The 14667-nt window shown below is 51.2% G+C and overlaps 1 protein-coding gene across 1 annotated transcript in view; it reads right to left on the bottom strand.

Annotated features, from left to right (window-relative positions):
• Positions 1 to 6429: 6429 nt before the first annotated feature.
• LOC119109979 (uncharacterized) overlaps positions 6430 to 14667 on the bottom strand; it is a 45405-nt gene continuing 37167 nt past the window's right edge. Inside the window, exon 9 of the mRNA XM_037233725.1 lies at positions 6430 to 6731. Coding sequence (XP_037089620.1) covers positions 6430 to 6731 — 302 coding nt within the window. The remainder of the gene's footprint in view (positions 6732 to 14667) is intronic.

The following is a 14667-nucleotide window of genomic DNA, read 5'->3' on the forward strand; positions in this document are numbered from 1 at the left end:
TCTTGTAGAGCAGTTGGTCAAAGTTGTGAGCAGCAGATGATACCTCTTAAGACAATCGAAAAGGAAGGAAGAATAAAGCGGTATCACACTGGTATGATACCAAGCAAAACAAAAGTAGCTAAATAAATATAAATACTGGCACTTTTCTCGAGAAATTTTATCACCAGTTGACTTGACTTAAAATCTGTTAATATACGTGCTCAAATGGTGATATTCATATTGCAAGTTTAATTTAGAAGACATTTCTTGAACTTTTCACTCAAGCATTTCGAGTGATGCAATTTAGTGGTCAAATTTCCTCGGGAAAAAAGAAATACGTGGAGTACAATTATCTACCAGGCCTTACTGGTGTTTGCACCAGGCTCTGTTTTCGTGGTGTGGTGGTAAAACCAAAAAAGGGGATGCATGAAAGCCTTGCATTTGGTGCAGAGCTGCAGATTGTGATACCTTTTGTAAACAAACCAAACAATGCGTGCAAGCGGCTGGGGTCGCTGGGGTTCTTGGGCTTGGAGGCACCTGGCGCCCTTGCTCTGTGCGTACATAGACATGATTCAAATGTAGGTGAGGCAGGACATATCCATAGGTGTTTAGGTTCTTTGGAGCCTCATTTATGCTTGGTGGTTTCAAGTGAGCTTGGTTTGGGATGACATCTGAAAACCTCCGAAAGGGAAATGGGAGTTTGGCCTGTGCGATTAGACAATGTCAGGCAGGAGGGAAAAAACTCACATGAAATATGGGGAAAAGGAGTGAAAAATTCCTCCTCATGGGGTGCTGCTTCACACCCAAAGTCGGCAATTCTGGGACACTGCTACAACACCATCTTCCCTGCAGTTAATTTATTGATCAGGATCCACGGTTTGCTATCTCCCCCTAATCATGCATAAAAACTTCACTCCTCTTACTATGCCACCACCACACAAACTATACTGACTCCTACTGTCAGTGTAGGCTGCGTATAAGGCAAGCTGCCTGGCTTCACAGCCTGTGTTTAAATGTATATAGTGATTATGCTTATGGTTCAATCACGACAATTTTGCAATTCATTGTTAGCAAAAACAGTAATGAAGCATACCATATCTGCACCCATGCAATGCTATGCTCAAAAATGCAAAGAAAATATGCACATGAATGAGCACTGCAGAATGAATGACTCCAGGGCTTTCCTGTTACAGCAGGGGCACTATCATCAGGAAATGGCCAACATTGTCCTCTGAGACAACCAAAAGCCAACCTTTCAATGACCTCATAGGACACTTGTTCCACTATACCATAACACATCATCCTATTTAAAGTAAAGAACTCAGTGAAGGGGAGATGACAATGAAACCTGTACCCCCCCCCCCTCCCATCATGTCAATTTCCAGCAACAAAGATTGATGTTAACAAAAGAGTGAATTGTGAATAACTGCTTAAAGCCATCAAAGCATTGATGAAATAATCGCATTTCAAGCAGGGGCGTAATTTTTGATGATGGGTTAGAGAGCAGCGGAAAATTATGCAATGTACCTGTATTTGAATTACGATTCGGATACTAAATTCGCAACAACACCCAGCACTTGCTCAGTACAGATTTAACCCCCGACCTCAACCGGCCGTCGCTACCTGCGGCCCCTCCGGTCCGCGCACGTGACTTCAGCCAGGTCACGGGGGCAATGGCGCGGAGGCACAAACGCAGCCGGCCGCGCCGGTTAACCGCTGACCAGGCCGGCTGAAAGCCGGTCCTGGAACCCGTTGTCAAAAGGCCTACTACACATGACTCTATTAATGTAAGAAGTGCTGGCCCGCCGTGCGCCAGCGCGGCCGCACAACACAGTACCCCCAAAATATGGATGTCTCCCAGATTAGCACACTTCCTCGCACTTAGGAAGGGGGGGGGGGAGCCCTGAACTGAATAAGAAGTAGGAACGTCTCTGATTTGAAGATCTATGTGACTGGTAACCATTCTCAACCAGGCCAAGCACAAAAATGGCATAGATTGGTATTTCAGAACTATCGTCACCTCCAGTTATTCTCTTAATGAGGAGTGCCATCAGCCTTCAACATCGAACCCACGGCACTTCGAAATGGAGGCAGCCTGGTCGCTTGTGATTTCTTCGTTGAGCCAACAGCTTTTTCGGTGTCTTGAAAAGGTGGTTTGGATAGCCAAAGGTCAATTTCTACCGTGATCGGATCATCCCGCTGGCTTACCCTGAGCTGTCAATACCTCTCATCGCTGAAGACAGGATGCTAAATCTCGGCACAGCCCATGAAACAAACAAGGCTAGAAATTAAAGCCTAGGCAGGTATTCATGACATTACAATGCGGATGCCACTTGCAAAGTTGGACTGCATTAAAAGTCACCGCCCACCTCATGTCAGTCGCATCGCAACAATTAAAACAAGCCCTTGCGGCCATATGAATCCCCATGTCTAGATATTTTTCAGTACCTTATACTGTCTAGTTTGGGACACTGAGAGTCGGGTGGCAACAGCAGAGAATCGGCCGATCGGCCGGGCCATTGGAAATACACTGGTTTGTCGCCGACCTGTCACCGAGCCAATCATAGGATATTTTTGTCGCTGGGCTGGAATGAAGCCTAGAAAGATCCCAGGACGCCGTGGAGTACGGTAAAGAGTTTTTGCAGAAACGTCTGCTTGTGTCATGTGTCGGAGCTTATTACCATGGAGGCACAATATCTATGTATGGAGACCTCGCGTCATGTTGTGCATAGTGTGCTGTATTTTTTCGTCTTGGCCGTCACCACAGTTTGCTGTCAAAACACATTTTTGGCACCAAGCTTCGCGTAAATGTGAATTTTTGTCGCCGACCTTGTCCGCTAGGTCGGCAGATTTTGCCACCCCTGAGGGCTACATTGTTACAGGCATCGCTTACGGCATCATTTGCAGTAAACATTCAAACCGATTCAAACATCACTTGCTTCGCCTTCAATGCCGCGAAATATTTGACGCTTGAAATGTCTTGGCTGTTGCTTCCTTTATGTGAAGGCTAAGGCTATGATGACATTTTTTAATGAGACTGACTATGAGGGAACTGACCGGTTACCCGGCCACGGCCGCAACATGACCAGCTACGGAGACTACAAACTGTTACAGTTACGGAGCCTTCTGTGGCGACAGCGACTTCGGGGTCTATTGTGAGCATGGTTGTCCACCAGGAACCTGCGACGCAGCAGACAGCTCTGGAGGTTGCGGTAGATACGAGATATATTCTGCTTCCCCCCCCCCCCCCCCCTCAGAGTATATGGCGGACGCAGCGGGGTTAATGACAAATACTTTTCAACAATTTATTAACGGGAACGACCCTAAGTCAATTTGCTGACGACTCTCAACGTCGTATTTCTGTTACGAGTGCATTCAAAGTCAATTGTTGAGCCCCGTCTAAGCCCACCTGTTTGATGTGAAGCTCCCTCACGGTTAGATTAAAGAAAACATTATATTTCAAATTGAGATTTTTTCAATAAACTGAGCTATGTGCCCTTGTATTTTTCACTATCCGGTCTGTTTAGATTAAAACAAGCGCGTGTTGCTGTAGCTTGCTGTGCTTGAAGCCGGCTTCGGAAAAAGGAGCGTTGCCGGCTCCCCAGCTAATTTCTGACGCACCGACGGGTGGCGCACCTACCGGCTGCGATTGCTTGGAAATTTGTAAGTAGTGCGTCTGCTTGCGCTTTCATCAGCCGTTAGCTGGTTACTGCTGCCTTAGCGGCTGTACCTGATCTGGTTGGCGGGTTATGAAAATGCAATGCAAATGAATTCAATGAAACTAAGATAAGAATGAAATAAAAGGTAATAAACATAAAAAGCAACGACCTAATTAACACATTCAAAACGAAAAGTGTGTCCCCGCAGTGCTCGCGTGACTGCGCATGATCGTGTGCACGCATCGGCCTGCTGCCTTTTGACAGCTGCCCTTTGCTGGGACAGCTGACCTTTCCACTGACAGCTGTCCTCTGTTTCGAGCATGCAGCCGTCAAAACAAGAGTGTTAGCAATCGAAATTTTCTCCGTAAGCGGTACATACGTTGGGCAACTGCCTTCAAAAACAAGCAGCAGTCGGACATTAGTGTCACTGTGCAATGCAGACGGCGCCACAGTGATTCATACGCCACGATACCGATGCCTCACCTGCCGTCACAAAGGCACATTTCTTGCCAAAATATGATTACGTGGCTTTAACTCTGGATGGCTGGGGTGTTACAGAGTCAAGGCAACGCGCTCTAAGCTAAAGTGTGCTTTGCGGTAAAATGTTCGTAGACATGACAATAAAATGACACTTCTTTGTCTGACTGAACGTGTCAGATTAACTGTAATAAATAACCTAAAATGAAAGTAATGCCATACGTTGCAGAGTTCGTAAAATAAATACGAGCTTTTTTCTTTCCAACGACCAGACTGGAATGGCATAGAACAGGGTATCGACAAACTAAACAACGTAAATCGTTGGACAGGGGCTGAAAGCCACCACACGGTTCTCGCGACAGCCACGTTTCCGAAGTGCAGTTAGCGAGCGGGGCGAGCGGCGCAGCATCAAGCGATCAGAGGTGAACAACAAGAGGGATCGAACACAGGCTCGAACATTTGTAGTCTCCCTTGGATTTTTCTTGGAAATAGCGATTTGGGTTCTTTGTTGTGTCTCCTGGAATTGCGAGGCTCTTGAAAGTAAAGATCATGATTCCATGAAAAAGGTTTTGGTGCCCCCTCACCGAGGGGGCTCAAGGGGCTAGTACGTCGTTCCGCAATTATGGTTTTGGTGCCTCTTCGCCATGACATTTTGGTGCTGGTTTGGGACAACAAAACCTCTTGGAGGGCCAGTAAGATGGCATGAACCCATGGCCCCTTCTGGATCCGTCCTGGTAGTGGGTGGGCATTGGCATAGGCGGCGAGTAAATTGGGGACCGGAAATCTTACCCGTGAAAACCTCTCCCTGGCCGCCATACAGTTACAGCAGTAGATTGGGTCGCGGTTTTGAATATTTTTTATTGCGTGCTGTAACGTAGTCGTGCTCAGCCTTTACAATCGACTCATTACTGACGGTACATTTCGTGCCGTCTTTTTTCATCGCTTAATGCCATGAGCTGTGGGTGCTCTTCGAAGGTCAGATAGCCAACATGGTCGCCTATAGCTGACGTCCTGGCATTTACCAGGCATTTTTGGATGTTGAATCGGTGTGTTGTTGACGGAGTTTTGCGAAACCGCGCTGCTTATCCCTAGTGGCATGAGGCCTTTACCGTGACCTTCAGCAGCCTGGCAGCAAGAGTGCACGTGCTTGTCGCCATGGCGAGCATGTGACCGTCTTCATATTTTGATTTCGTTCTTTCATGATGACTAAATGCGTGACAGCGTGTTTTCCTTAACTATCTGAGGGCTATATGTTGACCATTAAAGGTCAGGTTACCAAAGGTGAATATACCAAACAAATCGCGGTCATGGCGAAAAAGTGACAGTTCCAGGTTTAAATTCGATTCGTTGTTTGACTGGGTAATGTGTGTCCGCGTTTGTTGCACTCTGATGGCCTGGATACTACCTGGTGACGTGTCCAGGTCAGGTGTCATATACTAACATACTATCAGAGGTCAGACGTGCATATACTTGACTTCGTGGCGAGCATGTGGCGATGTTCATATTTTTGTTCCAAGCACTAATGACGGACATCTGAAGCTTTAATGACACGTGACCGTTTTTTATACACACGAGTCTGAATCCGGACGTGCATACGTTGCTAATTACACGCAGATTGCGATGAGTGCGTGCCCGGTGCATTCATATACATAAGTGCGTCACACAAACCTCGTTAATACGTATCAAGACATGCGCACCAACCGGATCGGAATGTGAGGAAGCAAAGTGTACGCACGGGAGCTTGAGTCGGTACAGGGGGCAGACGTCGGCCCAACGGGCTACATTACGCGAGACGCATCTGCATTCCTCCGCTAGCGTGGCCATCGCGCGTTGCATTAGACTGCTGCCGACGCTCAGGGAGTCGGTTTCACTCGGCCCCGGAGGTCACCGGCATATCGGGGTGTTCCCATGTCTTGAATGCATATCGGTCCTCCTAGTGTGTGCTGAGCCTAGTATCCTCTGTGTGCATCATTCGTGCGCCTAGTTGCAGTTGTAAATGGAACTTTATCAATGCAGTTAGAGACGCAACTGACCATCGTGATTCGATTTTCTCCATGCGGTGCCATAGCCTTGCGAATTCTGCGAAATGTTGAAATACAGGCTGCATCCTCCGGAAACAATGACGTTTTGCTCGTGGTTGCAACATAACGCAGCAATAACGCTGTCCCCGTGGACACGATCCTGGTCGATCCGTGTCCCATCTTGTCTGCAGCGTCACCGTGTTCACCGCATACTGGCTGCGGGCACCGCACACTGGGATCGGGAGTCTGCGGTTACCGGGGATGGGCTGCACCTGCGGGGTCGGACGGTGAAGTCAGGACTGAACCTCGATGATCCTGTCGGCTGGACCGGACGCAGGGCGCCGTCTGAGCGCCGCTGCGCACCAGCGGAGGCCGGCCGCCAGCAGGTCGACCAGGGACAGCACGGAGACGCCCAGCAGCAGACTGATGTAGCCGCCCATCCCGCTGACCAGGCTGACCAGTGGGTACGAGCGACGCTCCGTCGCCACCTCTTCTGGGACCTGAGAGGCTACGACATTTATGACCGAGAGTTCGCTGTATGCTCTGATTGCATCTTTGAAGTTGAGGTCCACGATGTAGCGTTGACGCTTGCAGGCTGGTAGACAACGACAGCGTTCCAGGTGTCTTGGGAAGTCTATTGGCGCATGCAGGTGCTTCTGGGAGCATTCCGGCAGATGAGGGAACTCCTCCAGCATATCCGGTGCTGAGCAGTCCAGCTTGTTCGCCCAGAGTGTGTGGTAGCATTTCAGCACACAGATCCCGTAGTCGTAGCCAGGTGCCGATCTGCACCTTTTGCGATTCAGGCTTTCCCTGTCGTGGATACGTGAGGACACAATAACATTGACGAGTTGGTTGGTGCGTAGTGCAAACAACCGATCAGTATCCAGCGCTTTAATTCCAAGGTTACTGATCATCGGGCGCCGTCTTGAGTGGAGGCCTACGAGGTGATCCCACGGGTTAGAAGTGTTCGCTCTCCCTTTGACTTTTATGATCATTCTCGCGCTTCCCATGTTTGTCACGCCAGTCAGCTGTCCCCAGGTGACGTTAGGGGTGAAGGTGTGGCACAAGACTGACAGGTCTGGCATGACCCAGGAGCGCCAGGTCCCGGCTTGGACGGGAACGCGACCTCCCGGGTAGCTGATGTTGACGTCTGTGTGGCAGCCGGGGTAGCAATGTGTCATTTGTGCGCCCAGGGGAACACTGGCGAGCCACAGTCTCTCAGCGATCGTGGCGTCCTTCATTCGGCTGATCTTCTCGCTATAAAGGTCGTGGGGATGGCCGCAGACAGTGACGCTGGGCATAGCAACGTCCTGTCGGGGCGTGTAGGAGAGCGTCATGGAGACGGGCTCGCTGAGGTACAGCTGCAGCAGCTGCAGGCACTGGTAGCCGGCCACCACGGCACAGCCGAGCACCAGCAGGCGGCGGACGCTGACCGCAGGAGTCGGTCGCCAGCACGCCGACCGGACCATGACATCGAGAGCCCTGCGTCCACTTCACCGCGACGTGCAGCACCGTACTGATCCGGTGGCCTCAGCGGCTTTGCGACCTTCCTGAGGTAGATGGATCATTGATTTGCGACACGATGCGTCGATAAGCGGCGTCTGTTGCAGCAAAAGCAACGCAGGCCGCGGGGGAAGCAAACGGTGAACACAATGCCAGCTGCGGTGCACACATTGCCGGCTGCGGTGGTGGTGTTTCAGCGTGCCTGCAGACGCGTCAATACGAGTCCGTGTAAAAGTGGAGGAACCTGTACTAACGTCTGTTTCGCATTGAAGCCCATTTGGTCAGGCATCGCATTCAGCGCTGCGCCATAAGTTGGCTGTAATGAATACACCATTCCCGCTGTCATGTTCAGTAACCGCGAGCGTAGGACAAAGGATGATAGACGTCCGAGCAAGCTGAAGACGCGTAGTAGGCCACTGAACCATGCTCGATGGTCGCCGTTAAACACGATGGCGTGCGCCGAATTCGTAAAAGTCGAGCGTCTGCGAAAATACCCCGGCAAGCACTACTTCGTTTGACACTGAGCTAGGTGAAAATATCGACAGGTGGTGCCGGCCTGCTTATTGCTCCTTCGCCTCCAAAAAACCATCTTTCATAGCTCAAGGGTGATGTAATGGTATCGTTGGCGTGATAACCAAATAGTACCAAAAATAATGCTGATGGGTGACGAGTGAATCGTGTAAACGAAGTCTTACCCGCAAAGACATCTTGCCTGGATGCTAGACAGTGGCCAGCGAATGCATGATATTTTAAAACATGTTGCCACGCAGTTAGTTCAGATTTATAATCAATTCATGACGGTTGGTGTATTGTGTGTCTGCGCTTTTTGGAATCTCTCAATGCCTTGGGCTATAGGTGACCTATGAAGCCCAGACAGCTAAAATGATTGGCTGTAGCTAGCGTCCTGGCAAGCACAAGGTATTTTTTTATATTGAATCAATGTCTTGTTGGCGGACTTATGCGCATCCGCGTTGCTTATCCCTATTGGCCTGAGGGCTTTACCGTGGTCATTGGAGGCCTGTGAGCAAAAGAGCACACGTTTGCCGCCATGGCGGGCGCGTGGCCGTTTCTTGTTCTGATTCCTTCCTTTCATGACGAAGTAATGCGTGACAGCCAGCCCCTAATTACCTGCAGGTTATATGGTGACCTTTAAAGGTCAGGGTGCTAAAGGTGTATATATATCTAACGAGTGGCAATTATGGCGGGAAAGTAGTCGTTTCAGACTCCGCTTGGATTCATTATTTGACAGAACAATGGGTGTGCACGTTTTTTACCTCTCATTGCCTGGAGACGACGTGGTGGCGTAGAGAGGCCAGGTGTCATCTGCTAGCATACTATCAGAGGTCAGGCGTGCATATGCTTGGCATCATGGCAAGCATGTAGCGATTTTCAGGGCGATGATCGCGTACCCGGTGCATTCATATACATAAGTACATCGCGAAAAGCCTCATTGATACGCATTAAGACATGCGCACCAGCCGAATCGGAATGTGAGGCGAAGTGTACAAACCGAAGCTTGGGTCGGTGCAGTTGACAAATGTCGGCCCGACAACCTGGCTTCACTCGGCTCCGGGGATCGCCGACATGCCGGCATGCTCCCTTGCCGTGAATGCACCTCCGTTCTTCTGATGTGTGCTGAGCCTTGTGTCCTCCGTGTGCATTAGTCAGGTGTGTAGTTGCAACCATAAACCGAACTTTACCAACACGCGCCCGGATGGCCGGTTGAATACCCTTCGCTCGGCTGGGGGGTCAATTTCACCCTCTGAGATCTCATAAGCTAAGGCAGCTAAGAACACTGAATTCACAGGGTGTGTTCGCATATACGTGAACTCTTGTGTCAAACTTGACGGCTCCTAGGTCATGACCTCTTAGTCAAATAAAGTAAAAAGGCCAAGCCCAAGGTTGGTGTCTATAGTGCCCCCCGAACACCTAGATGCCTGTTCTAAGCAAAAGACCACTGATGTTCATCTAGGATCAGTGACCTGGCTTGAAGTTTTGCATGTCATGCTGACCAAAATAATGCAAGACCGCTTTGAATTTTGCATTTGAATAAACGTCAAAACCACGCTAGGCAGCATGGTCCCAAAAACAGAATGCTGACCTGGGTCATTTTATAGACATTCAGTCGTTCAGTGACTTATTTTGACCTTCAAGATGCCCGTGGAAGATGCATGATGCGGTTTCTTTCATCAATAAATTGGAAATTAGCAACACAAACTACTGTTGTATGGACTGTTTGACCTCCCAAAAACGAGCACAATATCATTTAGGCGAAAGCCACAGGGAGGATAACTAGCAATGCACGAACGTGACAAGTATGATGAAGATCCTAGCTATTCAGTAAAAGTTACAAGAACATCGCTTCCTTTGGAGAGGCCAGCACCAGCAGGGAGCCTCTTGTACCGGCTCTGCATGCCAAAGTATATCCATTGCATCCTAGCAGCAAGCTCCAGTCAAATACTGGTATGCTTAGTTAATATTTGTAGTCACCAGCTTTTGCCTAGTCGCTTCACTCACAGTTTGTTCGACAAGCTAATGTTTGGTATACATACAGCGAAGACATTATGCCAAATGTCGCCAAGCGTGTTGAAAACCCCTTGTCTTGTAGATTTGGTTTACAGTGTATCATTCTTTCAAATGACCCAACGTGTTTCCTGCTGCCCTTATGCTGACCGGTAGAGCGAGTTCTTTGTTCTGTGGTGCACAAATAGCTTTCACAACTTCTCTTGGCACCCAATTTCTCTAACAGAGCGCTTTGTCAACGGCTCACGGCGTCGTCGAACAGAGGCGTTGTCAGAAGGCCGCATGGAGTGTCTATAAAAGTCAACCCCAGTGATATGTGTGTGTGGGGAAGGGGTATCAACCATTTTTGGATATTTCTTTCCCGTCAGTGCCCATAGGGCCACTGTGAAATGCTCAGTTTTGCGGGCTCTGCCGCTTCCGCAGAATCCTGCCTGACCCGCACCCGTGCGTGTGGACCCCCAGTATCCGTAGTGCAGGTACCTGCGACATGACTTACCACGTAACTGAAATTTATTACTCCTAATCAGCGAGTAAAAGTCCGGTTCTAGTGAAATGGAGTGATTCACCTTAGCATACGTCCCAAACAGTGATGGCTCCAGAATTCATTCCAATCAACCGTCTGGCGCGTTCCGTGTCAAGTTCAGTGTCCTTCTGCCGTCATCTCGCCGACTGGTCGTCGCCGCGCGCCCTGTTGCGCCTGTTGACTGCTGGCGGGTGTTGCGCGGACAGGTGACGCGACTGCGCCGCTGTCGGCGCCTGCTGACAGCCGATGCTACTTCAGCGGCGGCGGCGTGCGGCTGCGCACACACCACGCCCGAACGTCCGCCGCCCCTGCTCTGCTCTGCCAGCATGCGCCTGCTGCTGCCGTGCCTTTTGGCGGCGGTTGTGCTGACCCTCGCCGCGGCAGGCTCCTGCCCTCCCTGCACGGCGCAGCGCCGCCGCCAGTGTCTCAAGAGCAACCCCAGCTGGGTGCGGTGCATCCCCTGGGGCAGCGTCCCGGCCCGGTGCGGCTGCGGCTGCCGGGTCTGCGGCAGGGGACTCGGCAAGACTTGTGGCGGGCCACTCGACGTCAGGGGTAGGTGCGCGGCCGGCCTCAGGTGCCGCCGACGCTGGTGGCAGTGGAGCGGCAAGTGCGTACTGGCCAAAAAAGGCAGGAAGACCGCAGGGCGCTGCAGCACGTGAACCGTCCCCGTTGCAGATGTGTGGCGTGTTCCGGTTTGTGCTTCCACATCATGATGGGCCCTGGCTGACGCTTGCGAGAGCGGAATGTACCGCGGGTCAAGGTTGGAGGATCGGGCCTTCGAACGAAATGATTTGATGAGCAGATTGTAGGTATGCTACGTGAGAAGTATAGCGTCGGATCATTTCGCCATCTTTCTTTTGACGGTGGTGCGGTCTTTCCGTTGGGAATCGTCTGAAAAGCTTTGACTACAGAAAAAGGGCGACTGGGAAAATGGAGCGATTCAGGTGGTACTGCGACTGCCCGTGTCTGTTACTTTATTGTCGGTGGGTAATCTGATCCATAAATTGAAAATGTAGTCACCTGTTGTCAATCAATACTTCCCATAGTGTTGTCTTTTTCATTTTGTTTAAACTCACTACGCCCACCCCTCGTGGTGCGTAGCACTGTGAATATCACTGGCTACGTTTCACTGACTGTACGACGTGGAGTTTCAAAATAAATTCTGAATACCATCGCACTCCGAAGTTATGCCTTGTGGTGGTGCACTGTTCGGCAGGCGACATTTGTAGCGTCAACCGTCTTGTTGAGAGTAGCAAAACATCGCGCTTTTAGTTTGAAAAGCAACATGAGAGTGTCTGGTTCCCGGGCACGTTCCTATTCGTGACGTGCACACTTCCATTGTATCCTTGTCTTGCGCCCCATTGCATATTATTCATGGCCGCATATTCCGCAGCTGCTCCCGCCTATCTTTGCGAGCGCCGTCCCTATGTAAAAAATATACTCGAAAGTATAACGAAACCGAAAACTGGCGGATCGAAACAGACGTGAAAAACAAAAAGCAGTTTGAAGTTGGATTAATGCCATTTATCTCTACGTAATGCCGTGTTTGGGCATAATAGGCTAAATTCAAGGCCGTGCGTCCTGCGACCACTTGAGAGCCCAAAGCAAAACATAAGCCTCACTCATTTACTTAACAAAACATAACAAACAATCCAAAGAATATAACACCAACAGTGCCGCGTCATAACCCTCGAACATCTGCACCTGCTGCAGGCGGCATGCACCCATGTCTCGAGAAGAGCCATCTGTGGAACAAAATGTTGATTTGCATTTGTTTGCATCGTGAAACATCAGATCACGGTGTTCCGAACGGTAAGCACATAACCTGGGACTACTGATTCATTTCATATCCTTTTAGCTACCTTTAGACCAGAAACGACCAACCGTAATAAGTACAGGACGTAATAACTTGAACCAACCTATACGAATTCAACTTGCGGTGCCGTCAGTGAAACCTATAAGGGGTAGCGGCCTTCAGGTATGTACTAACTCTAATGTCATGAAACGCCCTGCGGATTGAAAATTGTTGTCGTTGGGGGCTTTACGGCACCGTCAGCTGCTAACGCCCTTTGTCGTCGCCTGTCTCTAATTGAAGCACGTGCACTGCGGGGAAGGATACCCCGTGCCTCCGGTTTCCCAGACACGCAGCTTGGCTACCACCCTATCGACAACCCAGGATAAAAACTTGCAAAAATACCGTGGTTAAGATCAGATTGCGTATCGAAATTAACGTCTCCAGATGGATTAGACAGACAGAAGGCTTAAATTTCTGCTCAAGACATTCACGCTCGTATGATCGTTGAGCCTTACTATCTTTGCAATTGCAAGCTAAACTTAATTCTAACATGATGCACAGACAAATGCTGTGGCGGAAAATACAGTTACTGTGAGGAAATGTACAAAACTGGGATTGATATTCGTGTACCGCCGATATGAGGGGAGGGGAAATTTTAAATTGTTGGATTGGAATCGACTAAATCCTGATATTGTAAATCAATGGATAGCTATTTGGTGTCCATAATGAATACGTCAATTTCAAAGCATGCGCAGCCAGAAATCGCATAATGATAACAATTGTTCACCTACAGCTTGGGGCTTTCCGCTGCCTGGGCTGATCACATGTCTCGAAGAAGTATACACTACAAATACAACGCATCATCGAGATAACATAACCGCATAACAAATAAAGTAACGATGAAACGACTGAATGAAAAAGTGTCAGTTACGCAGACCTCTTAGGAAAGGGTGGCTGAGTACGGCACCGCCCAGCGGGGTGACACCTGGTCCCCAACGGGGCCGCAGATGGCCCCCAGCGGAGCGTCCCGCGTTCCGGCCGTTACTGCCGGGTTCAAAGGTGACCGGCCGAGGCGCGGCGGAGATGACAGCCAGCACCAGGCCACCCCGGCCGGCCGGCAGCCGCCCGGAGACCAGCAGCAGCCGGCGCCGGCGCGACGGTCCTCCGGTCTGCCCGCCGAACCGCACCCGGCCTGCGGTCACACTGCCGACCAGGTCAGAGCCTGGTCAGTTGTCAGGGTCAGGTCAGGTATCAGGGTCAGGTCAGGCGTCAATATCAGGTCAGGCATCAGGGTTAGGTCAAGCGTCAGGGTCATGTCAGGGTCAGGTCTGCGTCAAGGCAGGTGGGGCGTTTGGGCTAGATCGGGGTGAGGGCCAGGTCAGGCGTCAGAGTCAGGTCAGACGTCAAGGCCAGGTCACGGTCTTGGTCACGGTCAGGGTCAGGTGTCAGGGTCAGATCAGCTGTCGGGACAGGTCGGGCGTCCGGGCTAGGTCGGGCGTCAAGGTCAGGTCAGGTGTCCGAACCAGGTCAGACGTTAGGGTCAGGTCAGGCATCAGGACCGGGTCGGGCGTCAGGGCTAGGTCAGGCGTCAGGGTCAGGTCAGACGTCAAGGCCAGGTCAGGCGTGAGGGCCAGGTCAGGCCTCAGAGCAAGGTCAGGTGTCCGAGCCAGGTCAGGCGTCGGGGCCAGGTCAGACGTCAGGGCAAGGTCAGGTGTTCGAGCCAGGTCAGATGTCAGGGCCATGTCAGGCGTCAGAGCCAGGTCAGGCGTCAGGGCCAGGTCAGGCGTCAGGGCCAGGTCAGGCGTCAGAGCAAGGTCAGGTGTCCGAGCCAGGTCAGATCTCAGGGCTAGGTCAGGTGTCAGGGTCAGGTCAGGGTCAGGTCCGGCGTCAGGGTCAGGTCAGGGCCAGGTCCGGCGTCAGGGCCAGGCCAGGAGACGGCCAGCCAGGCGGAGCGTCGCCGTCACTGGCCGTCACCGAGCCGCGGCAGGCCGCGGTGCGCGGAGGCGGTAGCCGGCCGGCTGAGCTCTGACAGGGGGCTCAGCCGGTGGCCGGTGGGTCAGTCAGTCGGTCGGCCGGTGGCCGGTAGTGGGTCAGTCGGTGGGCCGGTGGCCGGTGGCCGGTGCGTCAGTCAGTGGCCGGTGGCCGGTGGTGGGTCAGTCGGTGGGTGCACCGTGCCGCCAGCTTTGT

This window comes from Pollicipes pollicipes, unplaced genomic scaffold, assembly GCF_011947565.3.
Source record: "Pollicipes pollicipes isolate AB1234 unplaced genomic scaffold, Ppol_2.1 Scaffold_7231;HRSCAF=8579_pilon_pilon_pilon, whole genome shotgun sequence".
Taxonomy (NCBI): Eukaryota; Metazoa; Arthropoda; class Thecostraca; order Pollicipedomorpha; family Pollicipedidae; genus Pollicipes; species Pollicipes pollicipes.